We start from the raw sequence: 25,829 nt of genomic DNA on the forward strand, positions 1-25,829 counted from the left end.
AAATGACAAACTCTTGAAATGTTCAAGAAAATTAGGAGAATGAAGAAAACTCATAAAACCAGTAGTTCAAAGAAGTTTATTCTCTTATAAAGGCACATATTGATTCTGTATTGAGTTCTGATTGTAACCAGGAGAGGGCAGCATATCTGAGAGTTCTGAACCTGAACTAACAAAAATATCTTCCAAGATCGTTCTGCTAACGTTCCCACTAAGTAACGAAAATGTTATTTCTGAATGTTCTCTAAACGTCCAGTTTAAAAAATTTTTTTTTTTTTTTTTTTGGTAATTCAAAAGCTAAGAGAACATTCCATTTTGCAAACCTGATGGGAATTTTGTTTTAAATGTTCTTTGAACGTTCTTAAACTAGTAGGCTAATATTTAAAAATGTTAGACGAACATCCAACTAAACCGTTTACATTTCAGGAAAAAAGTTCCATTAACGATAGGCTATTTGTGCTAATGTTTTGAGAATATTATTAAAGACCTTTTGAACCAATTGTTAACATTAGGAAGAACGTTTGTTCGTAACTTTGAGAGAACGTTAGGAGAACGTTCCCTGTTTGCTACAGAATCCATGAAATTAAAGGTTTGTGGCTTTTAGTCCATGTCTGTAGTTTTTAGGTCTTTTATACGCTGCAGATACTGTAGGCTACTAGAAAAAGTTAAGGTTCTCTTCTTGTTGACGTTTGAAGTATTGTCAAACAAAATGGAGGCTAGCTCGACCCTCCCTCCTCCTCATCCCTCATCCCTCCTCCTTTTCCCTCTTCTTTGCTATTTGTTCATCGGAACGTCGTCTCTTTGGTCGTGTGTCGGCCATATCAAAATTCAAGAGAATATAATTCTAACGTTAGTCGTTGTCGTTGTTTAGGACATCTCTCCTCTAGCTAACTTCCCTCTTCATGCTTCTCTCTCCTCCACTTGCCCCCTTCATGTGCACGCGCACTAACCCCCCAACCCCAAATCATTCTTGTCTGTTATTGGCTGGAACACTGTTTGTTATGTTTCGTGGTCCAGGCTGGGCCAGGATGTTTTGCCGTTTGTGGAGCCTGGGCCGTCTACTGAGACTGCATTTTTTTACAGTGTGTTCAGGGGACAGGAGGCAGCTAACAGATAGTGAGGAGATGTTTGCTGGATGTGACAACAAATGTTTCTGCCTAAAAAAGCGTGACATCGCTTATGCACCTTTACAGTAATCAGAATTTTTTTTGATACATAGCCTACCTAGTGCTTTAAACAATTATAATGATTAAGTGTTTACTCAACAACACCAAAGACTATAGAAACTTTGACAACACATTCATGTCCCTTCTTCTTTTATTTTCATTTTCATTTCTTTTCTTGTTTCGTTCTTTCCCATTTGTGTCCTATATGGGAATGCTAGCCTACACTCTGCAATAATTATTGAACTTGCTTAATTTGCACTTTTGTTGGAAATGTTCAAGATTTCTAAAGATGTTGGTTTGCACCAAAGTAATTTTTCTTGAAATATTATTTTAATAAACGAAAAACACGTAAGCGGAAGTGCTGTCGCCGAGTGGGAGGGGCTTGTGACTGGCATCACGTCACGTCCGCGCCAGAGCGAGAAACAGGAGTGTACGCGCAGTGAGTGCGAGCGCGAGAGGATGGAGGCCGCAGAGCAGCAGCGGGGCTCGAGTGACGGCGCGTCCGCCAGAGGAGCGGGTGTCCCGGGCAGTGGAGGCGGAGCAGGGCCCGGAGGAAGCGCGGAAGGCGAGCGGGACAGAGATCGAGCCACTTTCGAGTGTAACATCTGCCTGGACACCGCCCGAGACGCGGTCATCAGCCTCTGCGGACACCTGTTCTGGTACAGCTGATCGATAATCGATCACCATTAATATCATAACAGTAGGAGTCTAAACAACACACACAGCATGACAGTGAGAAAATGATTGACAGCGAGACCCTTTACCATAGCAACCAGACCTACTTGTGCTCATAATACCTGTTATTGTTATTAACTCACGTAAAACACAACATGTCAAAGACCAGCAGTGAGTGATTGACAGTCTGACATGTTGACAGGGAAGAATCTGTTCTCATTAATTCACCATGGTAATCAATCACTTACTTCAGTTAATGTTATCATGTAGAAACGGTTTATACATCAGATACACTGAATTTTCTTTAAAGTACATTACAACATCACTTAAATACCATGGTATACGAGTACAGTACCACACTGAACCATGGTAACACCACAGTAAGGACTCAGTTACTGCAGTTGTTGTTACTATAGTAAAATTGTAGTAAACATGAAGTCAGTATGACTGAAATATTCAGAATGAGCACGTGCATTTATGCTATGATTTTTCAGTATTAAAATCCCAGTATTGCTTGTTCTTCTATGGTGTTTTGGTGCAATTGCTGGTTATTTATTTGTTATGATTGACAGGGTTTTGTTTAAGAGTGGCTTTGCTGCGTGAAGCTCCTCATGACACATTCATATCTGAGGGTTTATAACATTGTAATGCCTGACATATGACATATTAGTCAGACAAATTAATTAATGAATCGATTGATTGATTGATTGATTTTTAAATGGGACAGATTATTGAACCTTTACATGACATCTGAAGAAAGTTTGCATGTGTTTTTTGAGTATCATGCTTTTATGGCTCATATAGTGAGAATATGAAGAAAAAAAACAGCTCAATTTTATTAAGAGCCCCAAACTGAGTGAAAATATGCAATTTTTGCAGATGTTGATATATGACCAAAAAGCAACCTATTAATATCAATATCTACCAATAATCTCTTGGTGAAATGTTCAGTTTTATAACCAAAGCTTTATAGTTTTGAAGCATATAATGCAATGCAATACATTTGAGAGATGAACTAATAAACCTTCTTTAAAAACCTGATGATCATATTTGATACTTTTATAATAAATGATGATGATAATCAAGTAAAGCTGCTTCAGTCCAGATTAAATATTACTAACAATATCACAGTTATTCTTGCGTTTCTTGATAAATCAGCTCAGATTTGACACAGAAAGAAATTGTACGTTTGTACATTTATTCTGAGAGACTTTTACTGGATAAAAGAGTCTGAACTGTCAATCAGAGACAGAAGGACTGGAGGAGATTGTGTGCGACCTTAGATATGCATGTATTAAATATGATTGAGTAGGGCTGATGACACGTGTGGTCTGCGGTGCGGGAGTTTCTCTGCAGTCTGTCAGTCATAAACGACAGATAAACATCAGAACAAACAAACACTGTGTTCCTCACTCAAAGGCTTGATGAGTTAATGTGATTAAAGCGTGTTGTGTTCTGCTGAACTCTTCACGTGTGACCGCGAGTGTGTGTTCTGTAGCCTCGTTCGGACGAGATGTGTGTTCAGTGCCGTTAGCGTGAGATTATCAGGTTAATGAGAGATTAGACTCCACAGGAGGATTGAGGAGGAGTAAGAATAGATGCACACGTAACGCTGACCCCTGACCCCTGTTTTTATGGGATTACGACCCTTCCTTCGTTGTGTTTGTGTTGTGGATTTGCAGATGTTGTGGATCGTGTTTGTGATTGTGTGTGCATGACAAACGTCTCTTAGTCATTCAATATTTAGGCAACAAACAAACCCAAGTATTTTTTTCCATTCATTTCTCCCATAGGGATTTTAAAATAGTCTTTGTTACAGCATTATAAGCCATGAACCAAACCAATCAGATACGAGGAGAATCACAACACTACAAACTTATAAAAAATATTTGAAAATCTGACAAAAATACAAAGACTGTGAACTTGATGGCTTTACTGAGGGAAAGAACTACAATCCCATGATGCATTGCGATGGAGGAATATAAAACTACTCATTTACAAATGTTGATTATATATGTATAAAAACAAGATATTTTAAGTTTATTGCAAAATATTCATATCTATTCAAATAGTCAAGTATTTTGAGAGTGTAAAGAGATCTCATTGGGAGTGGGCGGAGCTAAAGAGCTCTTTTGTCTTGACGACTCTGATTGGTGGAATCTTCTGGGTCATCATGGGTAATGTAGTTTTTCACCAGGAATTCCACTGTTAAACACGATTGTTTTAAATAAAGCGGGCTGACGGCTTCAGCAGAAGCAAACAGCATCGATTAACAACCTCGTGGCTCACAGTAGGTCTGTCTTTAAAGGTTTATATATCGCTATGGAGAAAATAAAAGAGTTTTTACTTCCGGACCCGGACTGTTGCGCTCTAGTGAGCGAGTCATGGCGTATTTCACCTCAATGAGGAATACATCAAATGTTGGTAAAATTATTTAAATTAACATCTATTTTTATATTGTTTTCATGTCAATTGAAAACCCTAAATTTATCCCCTAAAATCTCATGAATATAGTTCTCTTTTTTTTTTTACTGTGATAATATGCCAATTTGTTTGACGTTATTGTAATAAGAAATGTTTAATAAGTTGTAAACTAAATACATTTTCATAGAAAAATGATCACGGTGCATGAAATATTATTAGTTCTAAAAATGCATGTAATGTTTTTATTATGTATTTTTCAGGGTGATATATTTCCTAGACACGTTATCAACAGGTTTCATGAGACTCACCATATTTTATTTGCACAACTTACTGTAGCTTTTAATTTTCATGGCAAATTAATTCTAAGAAATAGGGAAATATGCAGACAGATGTGATTTATGCAGATATTACAGATAATAATAGACTATTAGCAGATAATACAGACGATTTACTCCTGAACGAGTGTAATTTTCTATAGCACAGATTACATGAACTATGAGATTTTACATTCATGCATTTGGCAGACGCTTTTATCTGAAGCGACATGCATTGCGTTTGATTGGTTAATGCATTCCCTGGGATTCGAACCCATGACCTTGCGTTGCTAGCATCATGCTTTACTGTTTGAGCTACAGGAATACTATTGGCTATTAAAACAACATAAACGTATCAACTAATTTTTGACTTCTCTCTCTCTCTGTCTCTCCTGTTTGTTGTCTCGTGCAGTTGGCCTTGTCTTCATCAGGTGAGTGTGTGTGTGTGTGTGTGTGTGTGTGTGTGTGTGTGTGTGTGTGTGTGTGTGTGTGTGTGTGTGTGTGTGTGTGTGTGTTATTGACAGTAAATTGACACGCTGGCGTTCAGCGCATGAGTAGCACTTCACAGAAAGCAAACAAACGCTTGTACAGTACAGCAGATAACTAATGTAATGTCTGACATTATACAGTGTATTACAGCTGTTCACACTGAGTGGGATTACATGCTCACAAATAATTAGATTATAGAAGATTATAATGTACAGTAGAAACTGTTTAACACTTTTATAATCTGTCATAAGGAATAATGTACAGTCAGTCACTATCTTATTTTATATATGCATATTTTTACTTAAGTAATACTTTTATTCATCAAAGGTGCATTAAATTGATCAAAAGTTACAGTAAATCTATTTCAAACTAATGCTTTCTTGTGTCTTGATCATCAAATCATCATATTAGAGTGATTTGTGAAGGGTCATGTGACACTGAAGACTGGAGTAATGATGCTGAAAATTCAGCTTTGATCACAGGAATAAATTACACTTTACTGTATATTCACATAGAGAACAGATATTTTACACTAGAATAATATTTCAGATTTTTACTGTATTTGTGATCAAATAAGCGCAGCCCTGCTGAGCAGAAGAGACTCTCTCTGGTGTGTGTTTCAGTGGCTGGAGACGCGTCCCAGCAGGCAGCAGTGTCCCGTGTGTAAAGCAGGGATCAGTCGAGATAAAGTCATTCCTCTGTACGGCCGGGGCAGCACCAGCCAAGAAGACCCCAGGTACACTCACTAGTGCACTCACTCCCACTGCACACTGACTTACTCTGTTACACAGGCATCATCAGGGATTAGCATCTCAAACTGTAGTTTGCTACAATGTCACATGACCTTATTAAGTCGCATGTTTGATCAGTGAGTGCAGTAGATGTCATCTCAGAAATAAAAATATCCTTTTGCATTTTTAATCCAGTTTTGTGTGTGAAGTGAGTTTGGTTCTCTGATCAAATAATGAGTCAAGTAGTCACTGGATATGGAAGGTCAAGTCGAGTGCAGTGCATTGTGGGTCTCTAACAGCATGTTATTCTGGCAGACGTACAGGAGCTCATCCAGTTATTCCATGAACACAGAAAGTTCACACACTGCAGAAATAGCATGACATACAGAACATACACTGATTGTGTGCTTTGGGTCACATGAAAGATTGAGATATTAATGGATTATTAATGTTAATAAATAGCCATCAAACCCAGGTTTGTCTGTAGCGCTGCACCAGGAGTTATTATAGTTAACTACAACTATTAAAACATTTGTGTAATCATTTAAATAAATCTGAAATGAGTGCTGTCAGTTGAGACTGTAGGTAATATAAATATATTTTATTAATATTTTTTATTAAGTGTTTGTTTAATACCCTGTTTCTGCTATAAAGGGATTTGTTATACTGTTTATTTCTATGTTCTACTTTTATTCTAATGTGTATTTGCTTGCATGTGTTTATAATTAGAATAACGGCTGTCAGCAAGAAGAAATGATTTATTTATTTATTTATTTATTTATTTATTTGCATTGTGTTTGAGAGAGAGTGTGTGTTGTGATTGTATCTTCAGGCTAATGGTTTTACTCATTTGAATATTGTGTGTGTGTGTGTGTGTGTGTGTGTGTTACAGATTGAAAACGCCACCACGACCCCAGGGTCAAAGGACAGAGCCCGAGAGCAGAGGGGTGAGCGTCCTGACATCATTATGGTGTGGTTATGAATGTATTAATAATGTTATCATATCTCTCTCTCGCTCAACAGTTTCAGGGTTTTGGCGACACAGGGTTTCACATGTCGTTTGGAATCGGTGCTTTTCCGTTCGGTTTCTTCACCACAGTCTTTAACGCCAACGACCCCTTCCACAGACCAGGCCAGTGTTGCTGTTTCTTCATGAGACGCTGCTGTTACAGGGGTCACGACATGACACTGACGGATAAGAGCTGTTGTAACATTAACACATCCTGCACGTTTCAGAGCTGAACACATCCTCATTATAATAAAGCATTTATTTGATCAAGCTCCAAAAACTGCTCGTTTGGATAGTGCAGGATGTGTGAAGTAACACAGGTACATACATTTGCATATGAGCCTCCAGTCTCTCAGTTACACATCATCACCATAGGCTCCGCCCACTGCACAAAGCTTTATTAGCATCATAAGTGAACCTCAAGGAACGTTACAATATTAGTAAAAATCCATGTCATGGCCCCTTTAAGGTTTTAATATTATAATATAAGCTTTGAGTTGATGTCACGATTCATGTATGCTCTCAGTCAAAGGTGTGTGTGTGGTTTCTAAAGCTTGTCTTCATCTGTGTGTGTGTGTTCAGATCCTCATTATGATCACCAAGGCAACGGCAATCCCAACAACGGCAACAACTGGCAGGACTCGCTCTTCCTCTTCCTGGCCATCTTCTTCTTCTTCTGGATGCTGAGTGTGTGAGTGTGTGAGTGAGTGCCTCAGATGATGGACGAGGACACTGTCTCGTGTGCGCTTTCAGATGATGAACTCACTACCTGTCTGTCTGTGTCTCATATCCATATATACACACACACACACTCTCACTCACACACTCACTCACTCTACTCACACACTCTCTCTCACTCACACACTCACTCAAACACTCACTCTCACACACTCACTCACACACACACACTCACTCTCTCTCACACACTCTTTCTCACACTCACTCACTCTCACTCACTCTACTCTCTCACTCACACACTCATTCACTCACTCTCACACACTCACTCACTCACTCACACACACTCACTCTCTCTCACACACTCTTTCTCACACTCTCACACACTCTCTCTCACTCACTCTCACTCACACTTGCATACTTGCACTCACTCACTCACACACTCTCTCTCTCTCACTCTCACACTCACTCACACACATTCTGACTCGCACACTCGCATACACACTCACATACACACTCACTCACACACATTTTGACTCGCACACTCACATACACACTCACTCACACACATTCTGACTCGCACACTCGCATACACACTCACTCACACACATTCTGACTCGCACACTCGCATACACACTCACTCACACACTCTCACACTCACATACACACTCACTCACACACATTCTGACTCGCACACTCACTCACACACACACTCTCTCACACTCACATACACACTCACTCACACACATTCTCACTCACACACCGGCACTCGCTCGCTCACTCACTCGCACACTCACACACATCAGTGTTGATGGACAGTATTAATGGCCGCCGTCAGTAGATGAAACACTACATCAGTTGCTGAATCTCACATAAACTCCTCATGTTTCACCTCAGAACGCAGAGAGAAGTTACACTGAGCATAAAGAAGCGTATCTCAGTAACCCTGCAGTCTGAAGTTATTTTCATGATGATTAAACACGTTCATCCGCAAATTCTCATTACTTTAAAGTGTTGTTTTTACTGTAGTGATATATAAAGACAATTCCATTATGGTACTAAGAAGAGTCTTAACTTATTGTTGAGTGATTGATCATCATGAAAATGCGTACGGTTATTCTCATGATGTATTTTCTTTCTTGTGATTTGTGGGGTGAAAGATTACCCAGACTCTTTTTATAGCTTTTCATTTTCATGCCAAAGAAGTTCTGAAAGGAGAGAAACATGAAGGCAGACGTGTGATTTGTGGATGGGTTTATCGGGATGCTCCTGAAAGCGTCTCCAGGCCGTTGCACTGTGTGTTTGAGCCGCACGTATTACAGGACTGAGAATTTCACAATTTAGGAGTTCAATATTTGTAATTATCCTTAAAATCGTAAAAGCAGGTTCTTAAACATTATATTTTGGAGTGAAATATGACCTGCACATGCTTTTGTGAGATTCACCCATTGTGTTCAATGTTCAGGCTAGGGAAGATTTAGCTTTAGCCTCTGAGACGCACACTATAGTCATAAGCTAATCTAGACTCTGATGCGGTTCAGACCCGGATGGAGCTTCAGGTCTGTTCAGGAAGTGTTTCCACAACAGGCGTGTGTTTGTTGTGTAAAGCAGACGTGACCGCTAACATCAGAACTGTTATTAATCACCTTATTATGAGTTAACACGCATTCAGTTATGATTGACAGGCTGAATGAGTGCTTTATGCATTGAGTAAATATATTATTGTCATAGATAAGAAACTTATGAAAATGAAAAGTGAATTTAATTTTCATCCTGCTAATGTGGTATGCGAGTGTTGGGGTGTGTGTGTGTGTGTGTGTGTGTGTGTGTGTGTGTGTGTGTGTGTGTGTGTGTGTGTGTGTGTGTGTGTGTGTGTATATATGGATATTGTACATGATGTTTTTAAACGTCTCTCTGTCATTGGCTGTGACGTTGATTGACAGCCGAGAGGTGATGGTTTGTAATCCAGTTTTGTCAGTGTAACAAACATCCTGTGAAAAAGAACATTCGTGTTTATTTCCTCTCGCTGCAGTGATTGGCCGGTTTGAACTTCTGGTCACGCCCACTTTTAGGTCGTCACAATGCAGGGCGTGTTGATTGACGGCTGCTCGGCAGTTAAAGTGGGCGGGGTTTACGGTCAGAATCCGTTGATTCTTACTGGATGATTTTGGGTGACTTTAGTTAAAATTGCTCTTGTTTGTCTTTCCTTTTTTTTTGCATATCACTGGTTAATTATGTTTGTAACAAGCCTTTTTTGCCATAAAAAGTCTTTTGGTAGCTAAATTGCATATAATTATTGTGCATATGGGCCAGAAACTAAAGTGGGTGTGGGCACTTGATAAATAAACATTTAATACAACTGATGTGGTTATTCTTTATAGTAAAGAAGATTATATTTGATATGTATATGGATATGTTATATATGTATTAAAAGTGCTTTATATAATATACATGAAACTGATGGCAAATATATAAAAGGCAATAAGCACCTGTTAATATGCAACATTTTTATTAGATTTATGTATATATATATATATCTTTAAATAAATATTCTGTTTATTTCCAGTTTACACTAAATCAAACACAACCAAATACAAATGATATAAAAACAGTGTGAAACGAGCATGAACTACTGTAACTATAAACACATTCACAACCAAGGCTTGCTCTCCTTCATGCTCATGGAGTTTCTGATATTGGACTGTTTGTGTTTTATCTTCTATTACAAAGTTTTTAAAAAATTGGCTTTAAAAACAGTAGTTTTGGAAGAACAGTGTGTTAGTTATTAATCTGCATCTAAAACAGTCGATTAAACGTGCAATATAGTTTCACTGTGCATATCTTACTAAAAAAATAAGCCAAATAAAGGCTAATAGTGAATGCTTTGGCTCACAGACATGATTCAAACGCACTGAAAGATCCTCAGTTTGGTTTCTTGAACAAAAAAAAAATAAAAATCACACACATTCACAGGCACTTTTCAGTAAAATCAGTAAAACGAACTCGAGATGTTGAGTCTCGGTAACATGTCTAAAAAAAAAAAGGAAAGAAATAGGGAATAACGATGTTTAAAAGTGTCTGTACATGATTCGCTGGGATCCTGAAAGTGACGGTGCTTCAGACCTTCATCATCTTCATCTTCATCATCTTCATCAGCCCGTCTTGGGCTGTTTGTTCTTCTTGTTGAGGATCTTCATCAGGTTCTTGGACATGAAATAGGGTTTCTCTGGACTGCCGTCGTTACGCTCCAGATCCTCCACTGAACACACACACACACACACACACACACGACAGGTGTTAGTATGGTCGAATGAGCTGTTGAATGAAGGGTGATCATGTAAACGAGGCACTCACAGAAGCACAGGAACAGTGTGTCCACACCCATGTTGTAGACGCTGAAGAAGCCGTGAGCGATCAGATACGCACCGAACACCACCGTCTGTTAGCACACACACACACACACACACACACACACACGTCACTTCCCAAAACAATCTCTGTACATCTCATTTTATAGCTAAATCAAAGTACATTTCATCATTTTTATCACTTTTTATGTTGTGATTATGACAAAAGATCACTCAGTATGTGATAAGTTTATCTTTTTATGGCAATTTTGTCAATATGTGAATTTTAACTGGTCATAATTGACCGTCAAAATTATGACAAGTCGAAATTATGACATACTAAGTCAAAATGACTTTCAAATTATAAATTTTTTGACTTATGTCGATTTCATCTTAGTATGCACACTGAGGCTCATGTCAACTTTTGTGACAAATAAAAAATGGTTTAAAAAAGTCATAATTATGACTTAGAATGTCATCATTTCAATTTATGTTGTATTGAGGCAAAATTTACATTAAAAGGTCAAATGATCACATACTAAGTCAAAATGATGTTCAATTTCAATTTAAAATTCAAATAAAATTCGACTTAAGTCATAATCTTTAATTAATATAATACATTTCGACTAGTGCCAACTTATGACTTATTTAAATAAAAAATGGCTAAAAATATCAAAATTATGACTTGGCATGTGATCATTTGGCATTTTGATTGAATTATTTTAAGTTCTTGTCACGTCTTAATCACACAAGTCGAAATTATGACAAAAAAATTTATGACAAAATAGAAGAAAAAAAAAATTTCGACTTAGTATGTCAGTTTAGACTACAGGCTTTTTGTCATTATTAACTTATTTAAATAAAAAAAATGTTTTTTTATAAAAGTACATTTGTATTTCCAGAAAGGAGTTTCAAAGTTATATTATTATATTTAGAAACAATACATTTAGCATAAAAATTAAGGCTATTTTGCATGCAGATGTTTTACTTTTTTGTAAAACAAAACTACTGTAATGCAAAGATTTTGCTTAAATCCACAACATTAAATGCATGACATCAACTAAACTGATTTCCCTGAGAGAGAGAGAACAGCACTAATCATCCAATAATCTCATAATGCAAAAAAAAGGTAGGTCCTGTTTTAGGACCAATAAGCAAAATATAATTTCTTCTTTCTTTCTTTAGGGTTTTCCTGCTGAAACGGTTGTCAGGTTCAGTGAGAAATGTATTCCACATTAACAACATGTAAGAAAAGACCAATCAGAATTCAGTATGCAAATCTGATCAGATTATAATGTCAGTTAGAGACTGAATGCTGGATGAATTTCTAACTCAAATATCTTTAAAGTGTAATGTTTATAGAGAGCGAATAAACAAGGTTTGGGTGCATGAAGCGATGCGGGCAGGACTGAGGTGTGTGTGTGTGTGTGTGTGTGTGTGTGTGTGTGTGTGTGTGTGTGTGTGTGTGTGTGTGTGTGTGTGTGTCTCACTATGATGGGCATCCAGTAGTAGTTGAGAGCTGCTGTCTGAAACGTGGTTCCTGTATTGGGAATCCTGCCGGCGAAGAAGAAGAAGGCCAGCACACCTGAGAAGAGACGAGAGGTCAGCTGACGCTCACGTGTGTGTGTGTGTGTGTGTGTGTGTGTGTGTGTGTGTCTCTCTCTCACTCACCCACTCCACCGACCACCAGCAGCTTCCCGAAGAACAGCAGCAGATCCGTGACTTTATCCAGCACCACCACCCTGAGGAACATCTCTGTCACTGCACTGGTTTACACTTGCATATTTACTTTTACTTTCTACGTCATCATTTACACTCAAAGTCATGAATTACATAAAACCTGAAATGGAGAAAGTCGTACTTTTGACTTTTTGTCATAATTTTGACGTCAATTTAGTCTTTTTATGCAATAATTTCGGCTTATGTCATAATTATGTCATATACGACCGTAAACAACATAGTTTTTACTTATGTCAATTTCTGCTTTTAATATCAGTTTCAACTTATGTCATAAGACTCATAATTGTGACTTTTTATGTCAATTTAGCATTTTTGTCATAAGCCATTTTATGTCAGTTTTTACTTAGTATGTCATAAAATGTTGAAATTGATATAAAAAGTCTGAATTGTCATTTGACAAAAAAATAAATAAAAAATTGACAGTCGAAATTATGACATACTATAATTATGACATAAAAAGACTTTGTCAGTTTTTACTTAGTATGTCATAATTTCACCTATCAATTTATTCAACTTTTTTAAAAGTCATTTTCAACTGTAAATTTTTTACTTTTTGTCAATTTAAGTCATAATTATCTTTTTATTAATAATAAGTCATCTTGAATTTCATCACGTAAATATGACTTAGTATGTCATAATTTCGACTTGTGTCGATTTGATTTGTCATAATTATTATTCCTTTGTGTTATAACTATGACAGTTTTTACTTAGTATTTACCAAAGAACGATTTTTATTTCTATGTGGCAGAAAATGGACTTTCATAAGTTGCGATAAAATTTCAGAGACAAGCAATTTGTCTGTTCACAACAGACAGTTATATTATATTATTGTATTACTGTTTATGACAATATTATTGTATTGGTTAATTTATTTTAATCTAATGTATTAATTTATTATTTATTTACTTAAAAAATTCATCCTTCATTTTAATGAATTTGTATTTGAATGAAATTGATTGATATATTTCATAATTTGAATCATATTTTTCTTGATTGATTGTGTATTATTCCCCAGCGCTCAGCGAAGCGTCTCACCGTATGATGTTCCTCATGAGCAGAGAGAAGGCGTTCTTCGCCGACACACAGAAGTTCTTCCCGTAGACGGCGATCTATGACACACACACACACACACACAGTTACTCGTTTCATCCAGCTGATGGTTTGATATGTGTGTGTGTGTGTGTGTGTGTGTGTGTGTGTGTGTGTGTGTGTGTGTGTGTGTGTGTGTGTGTGTGTGTGTGTGTGTGTGTGTGTGTTCACGTACCATGATGTAAGCGTTCCTGTTGATGAACTTGATGAATTTCTCCAGACACCAGAAGCAGCATTTGAGACAACACATGAGGAACCGCGCGCACGGGTTCTGAGCCGCTGCACACACACACACACACACACACACACACACACACACACACACACACTCAATATTATCGTTTACAACAGCAATAAACAACAAGTCAATCTAGACAAACACATTTTTACAGCTTACTGAAGTCATTTGTGTCAAGTGTAGAGCAGGGTTATTATTTTTAACTAAAACTAAAACTATTGAAGGCATCTTTGTTAACTGAAATAAAGCTCAAATAATGTCAAATATGAATATTAGATGAAAAATTTGAGAAAAACTAACTGGAAATAAATAAAAACTGAAACAGAAACTAAACATTAAATTACATTAAATAAAATAATAAAAGTAAATAACAAAATTGCTATAGATTAAAAAAATGAAAAATAAAACTGAAATTATAAAATAAATCAAATATTAATAAAAACTATAATAATATATAGATAATACTAAATCTATACTAAGCTAAAATTAAATAAAATTAAGTTGAAATAAAAAAATAAATCTAAATACAAATAATTAAACAAATAAAAGCATATAATAAAGGCATAAGAAAATTACTAGATTAAAATTAAATCTGAAAATATATAAATAAAAGTTTTATTTAAATTAAAATATTTAATATTTAAATTTAAATATTAATAAAAAATTATATAAATAACAATACTACAATTAAACTAAAAACTAAAATCAAATTTCAAATAATCAAATAATATATATATATTTTTTATAATAATATATTATAAAAATAATAAAAGCATATTACAAAATTACTATAGATTAAATTAGAATTAAAACTGAAAATATAAAAATAAAAAGGATGACTCAAGTGTTAATAAAAACTATAATAATTTATAAATAATACAGTCGAGTCAGAGTGAGATGAACATTACAGACACACATCAGATCTGATGCTCTGGATCGGGAACATCTCAAACACTGCAGAACTGATGCTCTTATAAACATATCCTTCAATGTTTTCTCTTCTTTGGATGAATAACAGGGTTTGCGGTGTCTGACCTTTGAACTTGTGGTCCAGATACTCCAGGATGATGCGGACGAGCTGAACCAGTGTGAGGATCAGAGCGCCGAACGCCAGAGAGCCCACGTGATACCTGAGCAAAATCAATAATCAATAAATCAATAAGACATCAGAGAGCCCACGTGATACCTGAGCAAAATCAATAATCAATAAGACACCAGAGAGCCCACGTGATACCTGAGCAAAATCAATAATCAATAAATCAATAAGACACCAGAGAGCCCACGTGATACCTGAGCAAAATCAATAATCAATAAATCAATAAGACACCAGAGAGCCCACGTGATACCTGAGCAAAATGAATAATCAATAAATCAATAAGACACCAGAGAGCCCACGTGATACCTGAGCAAAATTAATAATCAATAAATCAATAAGACGCCAGAGAGCCCACGTGATACCTGAGCAAAATTAATAATCAATAAATCAATAAGACACCAGAGAGCCCACGTGATACCTGAGCAAAATGAATAATCAATAAATCAATAAGACACCAGAGAGCCCACGTGATACCTGAGCAAAATGAATAATCAATAAATCAATAAGACGTCAGAGAGCCCACGTGATACCTGAGCAAAATGAATAATCAATAAATCAATAAGACACCAGAGAGCCCACGTGATACCTGAGCAAAATTAATAATCAATAAATCAATAAGACACCAGAGAGCCCACGTAATACCTGAGCAAAATTAATAATCAATAAATCAATAAGACATACGAGAGCCCACGTGATACCTGAGCAAAATGAATAATCAATAAATCAATAAGACGCCAGAGAGCCCACGTGATACCTGAGCAAAATCAATAATCAATAAATCAATAAGACACCAGAGAGCCCACGTGATACCTGAGCAAAATGAATAATCAATAAATCAATAAGACGCCAGAGAGCCCACGTGATACCTGAGCAAAATTAATAATCAATAAATCAATGAGACACCAGAGAGCCCACGTGATACCTGAGCAAAATGAATAATCAATAAATCAATAAGACACCAGAGAGCCCACGTGATACCTGAGCAAAATTAATAATCAATAAATCAATAAGACACCAGAGAGCCCACGTAATACCTGAGCAAAATTAATAATCAATAAATCAATAAGACATACGAGAGCCCACGTGATACCTGAGCAAAATCAATAATCAATAAATCAATAAGACACCAGAGAGCCCACGTGATACCTGAGCAAAATCAATAAATCAATAAGACACCAGAGAGCCCACGTGATACCTGAGCAAAATGAATAATCAATAAATCAATAAGACACCAGAGAGCCCACGTGATACCTGAGCAAAATTAATAATCAATAAATCAATAAGACGTCAGAGAGCCCACGTGATACCTGAGCAAAATTAATAATCAATAAATCAATAAGACGCCAGAGAGCCCACGTGATACCTGAGCAAAATTAATAATCAATAAATCAATAAGACGCCAGAGAGCCCACGTGATACCTGAGCAAAATTAATAATCAATAAATCAATAAGACGCCAGAGAGCCCACGTGATACCTGAGCAAAATTAATAATCAATAAATCAATAAGACGTCAGAGAGCCCACGTGATACCTGAGCAAAATTAATAATCAATAAATCAATAAGACGTCAGAGAGCCCACGTGATACCTGAGCAAAATTAATAATCAATAAATCAATAAGACGCCAGAGAGCCCACGTGATACCTGAGCAAAATTAATAATCAATAAATCAATAAGACGTCAGAGAGCCCACGTGATACCTGAGCAAAATTAATAATCAATAAATCAATAAGACACCAGAGAGCCCACGTGATACCTGAGCAAAATTAATAATCAATAAATCAATAAGACGTCAGAGAGCCCACGTGATACCTGAGCAAAATTAATAATCAATAAATCAATAAGACACCAGAGAGCCCACGTGATACCTGAGCAAAATTAATAATCAATAAATCAATAAGACGCCAGAGAGCCCACGTGATACCTGAGCAAAATTAATAATCAATAAATCAATAAGACACCAGAGAGCCCACGTGATACCTGAGCAAAATTAATAATCAATAAATCAATAAGACACCAGAGAGCCCACGTGATACCTGAGCAAAATGAATAATCAATAAATCAATAAGACGTCAGAGAGCCCACGTGATACCTGAGCAAAATTAATAATCAATAAATCAATAAGACACCAGAGAGCCCACGTGATACCTGAGCAAAATGAATAATCAATAAATCAATAAGACGTCAGAGAGCCCACGTGATACCTGAGCAAAATCAATAATCAATAAATCAATAAGACACAATATTCATACAGTAAAGCAAAGGCTTTTATACATTACACCAATACAGCAGATCTAGTCCTTTTCCCTTATTAATATTCACATATTCCAGACAAACATGATCCATCAGCGTCAGAGCGCCATCTAGTGTCTCAAACCACAGTGACATCAGTGTTTATTAATCCATATTTCTGCTCTCTCTAAACGATTTATTACTGCACTTTATTTAAAAAATTTAATTATAATAAATAAATAAATAAATAAATAAATATATATATATATATATATATATATTTAAAAACTCATGAAACTGTAAGAACTTTTTCCACTTTGAAATGTATTTTCTTCTGTCCTGACGTCATCAAGACTGCGGACATTAACCAGTAATATCACAGCTAATATCCACAATCCAAAATATGATCAAATATTTTAAGTCTCGTTTTATTGAAGTTTAATTATAATCAATAAATACAATTATATGAAATACGATATTTATTATTGTTGTTTCAATTATTATTGTTATTATTATCTGCAGTTTAAATCTTGATGGAAAAATATAAACACATATTTTAAGACTCTTAAGTCGTATTGAATTTTATTAGATATATTACATTAAATGATATTAAACAGCATATTTATTATTATTATTTACAATAATACCTAATAATATTTGAAGACGCTTTAGCCACTGTATTGAATTTTATTAGATATAATACATTAAATGATATTAAACAGCATATTTATTATTATTATTTACAATAATACCTAATAATATTTGAAGACGCTTTAGCCACTGTATTGAATTTTATTAGATATAATACATTAAATGATATTAAACAGCATATTTATTATTATTATTTACAATAATATCTAATAATATTTGAAGACGCTTTAGCCACTGTATTGAATTTTATTAGATATATTACATTAAATGATATTAAACGGCATATTTATTATTATTATTAACAATAATACCTGATAATATTTGAAGATGCTTTAGCCTCTGTATTGAATTTTATTAGATATAATACATTAAATGATATTAAACTGCATTAATAATAAATAATAATAATAATAATACCTGCAGATTAAATCCTGATGGATAAATATGAAAAAACTATTTTAAGTCACTGTATTGAATTATTAGTATGAATAAAAGGCTGAATTAAGATGAGGCTTGAGAGGATGATGATTAAGATGATCTCGAGTGTGTGTGTGTGTGTGTGTGTGTGTGTGTGCTCTCACCGCAGGGCTCTCATGAAGGACTGGCTCAGTGGGAATGTTGGGATATCCGCTGGTTTCCTGAAGGCCCAGTAGTACGAGGCGAAGGCCCCGGCCAGCGTACAGTGACCCAGCGCGATCACGAAGTTCACACACCACAGGAACGCCACCACGTTATAGATCTGCAGGTTAAAGAGGTTCTTCTGGAACAAACCCTCGGTGTTGTAGTTGATGAACACACAGCGAGCCGACGCGCAGTCCGGATACTGACTGATGTTGAACATCTGTGGAGGAAAACAATCTGTCATAATCTGAGTGTGTGTGTGTGTGTGTGTGTGTGTGTGTGTGTGTGTGTGTGTGTGTGTGTGTGTGTGTGTGTGTGTATGTGTTGTTGACTCCAGTGATCTCACGTGTGTCACAATCTGAGTGAGTGAGTGTGTGTGTGTGTGTGTGTGTGAGTGTGTGTGTGTGTGTGTGTGTGTGTGTGTGTGTGTGTGTGTGTGTGTGTGTGTGTGTGTGTGTGTGTGTGTGTGTGTGTGTGTGTTGTTGACTCCAGTGATCTCACGTGTGTCACAATCTGAGTGAGTGTGAGTGTGAGTGTGTCTGTGTGAGTGTGTCTGTGTGAGTGTGAGTGTGAGTGTGTCTGTGTGAGTGTGTCTGTGTGAGTGTGAGTGTGTCTGTGTGTGTGTCTGTGTGAGTGTGTGTGTGTGAGTGTGTCTGTGTGAGTGTGTCTGTGTGAGTGTGAGTGTGAGTGTGTCTGTGTGAGTGTGAGTGTGTGTGTGTGTTGTTGACTCCAGTGATCTCACGTGTGTCACAATCTGAGTGAGTGTGTGTGTGTGTGTGTGTGTGTGTGTGTGTGTGTGTGTGTGTGTGTGTGTGTGTGTGTGTGTGTGTGAGTGTGTGTGATGTGAGTGTGTCTGTGTGAGTGTGTGTGAGTCTGTGTATGAGTCTGTGTCTGTGTGAGTGTGTCTGTGTGAGTGTGTCTGTGTGAGTGTGTCTGTGTGAGTGTGTCTGTGTGAGTGTGTCTGTGTGAGTGTGTCTGTGTGAGTGTGAGTGTGTATGAGTCTGTGTGTCTGTGTGAGTGTGAGTGTGTCTGTGTGAGTGTGTGAGTGTGTCTGTGTCTGTGTGAGTGTGTATGAGTCTGTGTGTCTGTGTGAGTGTGAGTGTGTCTGTGTGAGTGTGTGTGTGTGAGTTTGTCTGTGTCTGTGTGAGTGTGAGTGTGTCTGTGTCTGTGTGAGTGTGTATGAGTCTGTGTGTCTGTGTGAGTGTGAGTGTGTCTGTGTGAGTGTGTCTGTGTGAGTGTGTATGAGTCTGTGTCTGTGTGAGTGTGAGTGTGTCTGTGTGAGTGTGTCTGTGTCTGTGTGAGTGTGAGTGTGTCTGTGTCTGTGTGAGTGTGTATGAGTCTGTGTGTCTGTGTGAGTGTGAGTGTGTCTGTGTGAGTGTGTCTGTGTGAGTGTGTATGAGTCTGTGTCTGTGTGAGTGTGAGTGTGTCTGTGTGAGTGTGTCTGTGTGAGTGTGTCTGTGTGAGTGTATGAGTCTGTGTGAGTGTGTATGAGTCTGTGTCTGTGTGAGTGAGTGTGAGTGTGTCTGTGTGAGTGTGTCTGTGTCTGTGTGAGTGTGTCTGTGTGAGTGTGTCTGTGTGAGTGTGAGTGTGTCTGTGTGAGTGTGTCTGTGTGAGTGTGAGTGTGTCTGTGTCTGTGTGAGTGTGAGTGTGTCTGTGTGAGTGTGAGTGTGTCTGTGTGAGTGTGAGTGTGAGTGTGTCTGTGTGAGTGTGAGTGTGAGTGTGTCTGTGTCTGTGTGAGTGTGAGTGTGAGTGTGTCTGTGTGAGTGTGAGTGTCTGTGTGAGTGTGAGTGTGTCTGTGTCTGTGTGAGTGTGTCTGTGTCTGTGTGAGTGTGTCTGTGAGTGTGTCTGTGTCTGTGTGAGTGTGTCTGTGTCTGTGTGAGTGTGTCTGTGTCTGTGTGAGTGTGTCTGTGTCTGTGTGAGTGTGTCTGTGTCTGTGTCTGTGTGAGTGTGTCTGTGAGTGTGTCTGTGTGAGTGTGAGTGTGAGTGTGTCTGTGTGAGTGTGTCTGTGTGAGTGTGAGTGTGTTTGTGAGTGTGTCTGTGTGAGTGTGAGTGTGTCTGTGTGAGTGTGTCTGTGTGTCTGTGTGAGTGTCTGTGTCTGTGTGAGTGTGAGTGTGTCTGTGTGAGTGTGTCTGTGTCTGTGTGAGTGTGTCTGTGTGAGTGTGTCTGTGTGAGTGTGTCTGTGTGAGTGTGTCTGTGTGAGTGTGTCTGTGTGAGTGTGTCTGTGTGAGTGTGTCTGTGTGAGTGTGTCTGTGTGAGTGTGTCTGTGTCTGTGTGTCTGTGTCTGTGTGAGTGTGTCTGTGTGAGTGTGATTGTGAGTGTGAGTGTGTCTGTGTGAGTGTGTCTGTGTCTGTGTGAGTGTGAGTGTGTCTGTGTGAGTGTGAGTGTGAGTGTGTCTGTGTGAGTGTGTCTGTTTCTGTGTGAGTGTGTCTGTGTCTGTGTGAGTGTGTCTGTGTCTGTGTGAGTGTGAGTGTGTCTGTGTGAGTGTGAGTGTGAGTGTGAGTGTGTCTGTGTGAGTGTGTCTGTGTGAGTGTGAGTGTGTCTGTGTCTGTGTGAGTGTGTCTGTGTGAGTGTGAGTGTGAGTGTGTCTGTGTCTGTGTGAGTGTGTCTGTGTGAGTGTGTCTGTGTGAGTGTGTCTGTGTCTGTGTGAGTGTGAGTGTGTCTGTGTGAGTGTGAGTGTGTCTGTGTCTGTGTCTGTGTGAGTGTGAGTGTGTCTGTGTGAGTGTGAGTGTGTCTGTGTGAGTGTGAGTGTGTCTGTGTGAGTGTGAGTGTGAGTGTGTCTGTGTGAGTGTGAGTGTGAGTGTGAGTGTGTCTGTGTGAGTGTGAGTGTGTCTGTGTCTGTGTGAGTGTGTCTGTGTCTGTGTGAGTGTGTCTGTGAGTGTGTCTGTGTCTGTGTGAGTGTGTCTGTGTCTGTGTGAGTGTGTCTGTGTCTGTGTCTGTGTGAGTGTGTCTGTGAGTGTGTCTGTGTCTGTGTGAGTGTGAGTGTGAGTGTGTCTGTGTGAGTGTGTCTGTGTGAGTGTGAGTGTGAGTGTGTTTGTGAGTGTGTCTGTGTGAGTGTGAGTGTGTCTGTGTGATTGTGAGTGTGTCTGTGTGAGTGTGTCTGTGTCTGTGTGAGTGTGTCAGTGTGAGTGTGAGTGTGTCTGTGTGAGTGTGAGTGTCTGTGTCTGTGTGAGTGTGAGTGTGAGTGTGTCTGTGTGAGTGTGTCTGTGTCTGTGTGAGTGTGTCTGTGTGAGTGTGTCTGTGTGAGTGTGAGTGTGAGTGTGTCTGTGTGAGTGTGTCTGTGTGAGTGTGTCTGTGTGAGTGTGTCTGTGTGAGTGTGTGAGTGTGTCTGTGTGAGTGTGTCTGTGTGAGTGTGTCTGTGTGAGTGTGTCTGTGTGAGTGTGTCTGTGTGAGTGTGTCTGTGTCTGTGTGAGTGTGTCTGTGTGAGTGTGATTGTGAGTGTGTCTGTGTGAGTGTGAGTGTGAGTGTGAGTGTGTCTGTGTCTGTGTGAGTGTGAGTGTGAGTGTGAGTGTGTCTGTGTGAGTGTGTCTGTTTCTGTGTGAGTGTGTCTGTGTGAGTGTGACTGTCTGTGTGAGTGTGTGTGTGTGAGTGTGTCAGTGTGTCTGTGTGAGTGTGTCTGTGTGAGTGTGTCTGTGTCTGTGTGAGTGTGAGTGTGTCTGTGTGAGTGTGAGTGTGAGTGTGTCTGTGTGAGTGTGTCTGTGTCTGTGTGAGTGTGTCTGTGTCTGTGTGTGTCTGTGTCTGTGTGAGTGTGTCTGTGTGAGTGTGAGTGTGAGTGTGAGTGTGTCTGTGTGAGTGTGACTGTGTCTGTGTGAGTGTGTCTGTGTGTGTCTGTGTGAGTGTGTCTGTGTCTGTGTGAGTGTGAGTGTGTCTGTGTCTGTGTCTGTGTCTGTGAGTGTGTCTGTGTGAGTGTGAGTGTGAGTGTGTCTGTGTCTGTGTGAGTGTGAGTGTGATTGTGAGTGTGAGTGTGAGTGTGTCTGTGTGAGTGTGTGTGTGTTCTGACCTCCGGGTCGCAGGTCTGGTTGGCTCGTATGCTGTTGCAGTTTTCCAGCGAGGAGTTCAGCGACACGACTCTGTACACCGGAGCGCCTGACGTGGCCAGATATCTGAACACACACTCGGTCAAAGATTCACAACTGAACACACTGAATACACAACTGAACATTCATATACAGATGAGAAACACACACTGATCTGCACCCACACACACACACACACACACACACACACACACTCTGTCTCTCTCACACACACTCACACAAAGGATACAGCGCTGTGATTCCCCAGTACGACACACATACCAACAGCAGCACAAAGGTGACGATGGGATAGAAAAGTGTAGACATCATGTGACCCAACGCCCTGAAAATACACACACACAAGTTTACTCACTACTCAACTTAGACTCAAACACACACAGAAAACTGTAATTCATCAAATCAATTCAAACATGATCTTGATGATATTATTAATATCTGTGTGTCCTGGGATTAGCTTCAGATTCTGCTCTGGACTCAGTGACAATATTTAACACATGTGTGGCTGGAAGCTTGTGTGTACACACACACACACACACACACACACGATCATGTGTGAGACGTGGTCACTAATAATAAAGAGTTTATTTACTTGCTGGTCTCCTGAATGAGAGCGATGGCGATGAGAATGCGAGTCCTGAGGAAGATCAGCGCCAGCAGAAGAACAGCCTCCACGATACACAGAATAATCACTGCAACACACACACACACACACACACACACACACACACACACTCATCATTTATCATAAATACATGTGAAAATTATTATCATTACCTGCTGTTAAATCCTGATGGATAAATATGAATAAAAATTTTTAAGACTCTTAAGTCATCATTGTATTGCATTTAATTTATTTGAATTTGTTATAAATTAATGTAAATAATTCTTATAGATAAATATGAACAAATATTTAAATATGAACAAATATATGAAACTGAAGAGCTATAGCTCAAGTATTTCAATTATTTTTGAATTAAATTTTAATTTAATAAAGATTTTTTAAGTTCATCATTCGGATAAAGCACATTAAAATTAAAAGAGAAATTGAGCTGAGAGATTGACGTTCCAGTTTTTAAATGATATTTAGATTCAATTCAATTTAATTTGAATTTAATGTAGTATAAATAAATAAATAAATTAAATATCATGAGAAAGAAGCACAGTACAATGAAAAGAGAAATTCAGCTGAAGTTACAGTATTTAAAATATGTTTAAATAAACACTTTTTTTATGTAGTATAAATTAAATAAAGTTGTCATGCAAATGAAGCACATTAGAATTAAAACAGAAACTGAACAGGTATACCTCACATATTTCAATTACATTTAAAATCATTTTAATTTTAATAAAAAAAATTCATTCGAATGAAGCACATTAAAATTAAAAGAGCATTCGAGCTGAGAGATGAAGTTCCAGGATTTAAATTCTATTTAGACTTAATTCTATTTAATTTTAATTTAATGTAGAATAAATTAAATGTAAAAAGCTGTCATGTGAAAGAACCACATTAAAATGAAAAGAGAAATTGAACAGAGATGAATTTCCAGTATTTAAATTCTATTTCAATTAAATTCTATTTAATTTAAATTTAATGTAGTGTAAATTAAATTAAAAAAAGTTATCATGTGAAAGAAGCACATTAAAATTAAAAGAGAAATTAAACAGAGATGAAGTTCCAATATTTCACTTACATTTATAAAAACATGATTGCTTTGATTTCTTTTGTTTGTATAAAAGCATGTGTATAAGTGTGTAAAAGTGTGTAAAAGCATGTGTAAGTGTGTATAAGTGTGTAAAAATGTGTATAAGTGTGTAAAAGCGTGTAAAAGCGTGTAAAAGTGTATAGGTGTGTATAGGTGTGTTAAAGTGTGTAAGTGTGTGTAAGTGTGTGTAAGTGTGTATAAGTGTGTGTAAGTGTGTGTAAGTGTGTATAAGTGTGTGTAAGTGTGTATAAGTGTGTATAAGTGTGTGTAAGTGTGTATAAGTGTGTGTAAGACTCACAGAAGGCCAGCCATGTGTCCCGCACCTGCAGATACACCTTCACATTGGTGGTGAAGCCCACGTTATTGAAGGTGGTGCTGGAGTTGGCCAGAGACATGTACTCATTATAACAGTACCAGATTCCTGACGGAGAATCACACAATCATTATCAGACTCTTTATTAATATCAGTCTTCAAAAACATCATCAGCCACTTTCACCGGCCCAGAGTGCTTATATCAGCACGTCTCCATCAGGTCCTGACTGACATTATTCATTAACCCTTCATTAATCTTCAATTAATCATGTGCAACCTCGTCATGATTCAACATCTCAGTCAGAATAAACGGGATGTTTCATAGCAGCATTTTGTGCCCGTGAGATTTTATGACAGAAAATATGCACGATTACACATTGTTTCTCATATCTGGATATCGGGACAAAGGCTCAGATGAACATGTCAGATATGGGATTTATCACTTGATGATGTCATAGTGGTTTAGAACACAATGTAACGAGTTGAAAGAAGCGATTAGAGTTTAGAGTTTAGAAACACGCAGGGGATTTACCGAAGGCTCCGACCACCAGAACGCCGACGATGAGGATCCAGATCAGGATCGGTGCAGTGAAGCGTAACAGCAGGAGGAAGAGGACACTGACCACCATCGCAATCACCAGACCCCTGACACACACACACATTTAATTATTAATATTCATTTAGATTTTCATTATATATATATACTGTTAAGGGTTATAGTCTAACAGTCTTCTTGAAATAAAATAAATTTGAACTGAAATAAAATAAAATATATTGTAATATACCTTTAGTTTAAATGTACTAAAATAACTAAAAAAAAATAAATAAAAAATTATATATATATATATATATATATATATATATATATATAAATTATGAAAATATAAAATATTATTAATAATAATAATAAAATTATCTAATAAAATGATGCATCTACATGGAGTTGAAACTCAAAAGTCATATTTTGAAAATTATTCAAATACATATACAAGTCTGAATTTCTGTGCATAAATAACTAAATATCAAACTAAGCATTTGTCCTCTGAGAAGATTTGTTGAAAGCTGTGAATGTTTCACTCGATCACGAGAGTGAGACTCTACAGATCCGGACTCACGCTACGATCCACTGCCACGACTTAGCGAAGTCCTCGAAGATCCGCAGCCCGACGTCTTTGATGTTGAAGCCATTGGTGATGTCACTGTGAATACAGAATCACGTCAGAACAAACGCTGAGCAGAAGCAGAGTCTCACACACACACACACACACACCACACACCACACACAC

At 37.7% G+C, this 25,829-nt stretch overlaps 2 protein-coding genes across 3 annotated transcripts in view; one reads left to right on the forward strand and one right to left on the reverse strand.

Annotated features, from left to right (window-relative positions):
• Positions 1–1,555: 1,555 nt before the first annotated feature.
• rnf5 (ring finger protein 5) lies at positions 1,556–9,839 on the forward strand. The gene is made up of 6 exons (XM_082186634.1): positions 1,556–1,822; positions 4,989–5,007; positions 5,689–5,801; positions 6,689–6,743; positions 6,820–6,928; positions 7,388–9,839. Exons 1-6 carry the CDS (start codon positions 1,623–1,625, stop codon positions 7,498–7,500), a joined length of 609 nt encoding a protein of 202 aa, XP_082042760.1. The 5' UTR covers positions 1,556–1,622; the 3' UTR covers positions 7,501–9,839.
• A 133-nt stretch (positions 9,840–9,972) lies between these two features.
• The window catches only part of slc44a4 (solute carrier family 44 member 4), a 27,947-nt gene continuing 12,090 nt past the window's right edge, over positions 9,973–25,829 (reverse strand). For both annotated transcript variants that reach the window (XM_082186515.1, XM_082186516.1), the window contains 14 exons: positions 25,659–25,742; positions 25,076–25,188; positions 24,529–24,651; positions 23,117–23,216; positions 22,757–22,849; positions 22,491–22,593; positions 18,454–18,713; positions 14,930–15,024; positions 13,832–13,935; positions 13,603–13,676; positions 12,499–12,569; positions 12,318–12,412; positions 10,835–10,919; positions 9,973–10,739 (listed from right to left, as the gene is read on the reverse strand). In XM_082186515.1, the coding sequence (XP_082042641.1) occupies positions 10,633–10,739; positions 10,835–10,919; positions 12,318–12,412; positions 12,499–12,569; positions 13,603–13,676; positions 13,832–13,935; positions 14,930–15,024; positions 18,454–18,713; positions 22,491–22,593; positions 22,757–22,849; positions 23,117–23,216; positions 24,529–24,651; positions 25,076–25,188; positions 25,659–25,742 (1,507 nt within the window). In that variant the 3' untranslated portion in view covers positions 9,973–10,632. The remainder of the gene's footprint in view (positions 10,740–10,834; positions 10,920–12,317; positions 12,413–12,498; positions 12,570–13,602; positions 13,677–13,831; positions 13,936–14,929; positions 15,025–18,453; positions 18,714–22,490; positions 22,594–22,756; positions 22,850–23,116; positions 23,217–24,528; positions 24,652–25,075; positions 25,189–25,658; positions 25,743–25,829) is intronic.

This window comes from Leuciscus leuciscus, assembly GCF_965113295.1.
Source record: "Leuciscus leuciscus genome assembly, chromosome: 12".
In the NCBI taxonomy this organism is placed as follows: Eukaryota; Metazoa; Chordata; class Actinopteri; order Cypriniformes; family Leuciscidae; genus Leuciscus; species Leuciscus leuciscus.

Coding starts and splice junctions, on each gene's coding strand:
- rnf5 (XM_082186634.1), top strand. CDS start 1,623: ATGGAGGCCGCAGAGCAGCAGCGGGGCTCGAGTGACGGCGCGTCCGCC. Junction 5,802..6,688: donor ACCAGCCAAGAAGACCCCAG/GTACACTCACTA, acceptor TGTGTGTTACAG/ATTGAAAACGCCACCACGAC. Junction 6,929..7,387: donor CGACCCCTTCCACAGACCAG/GCCAGTGTTGCT, acceptor GTGTGTGTTCAG/ATCCTCATTATGATCACCAA.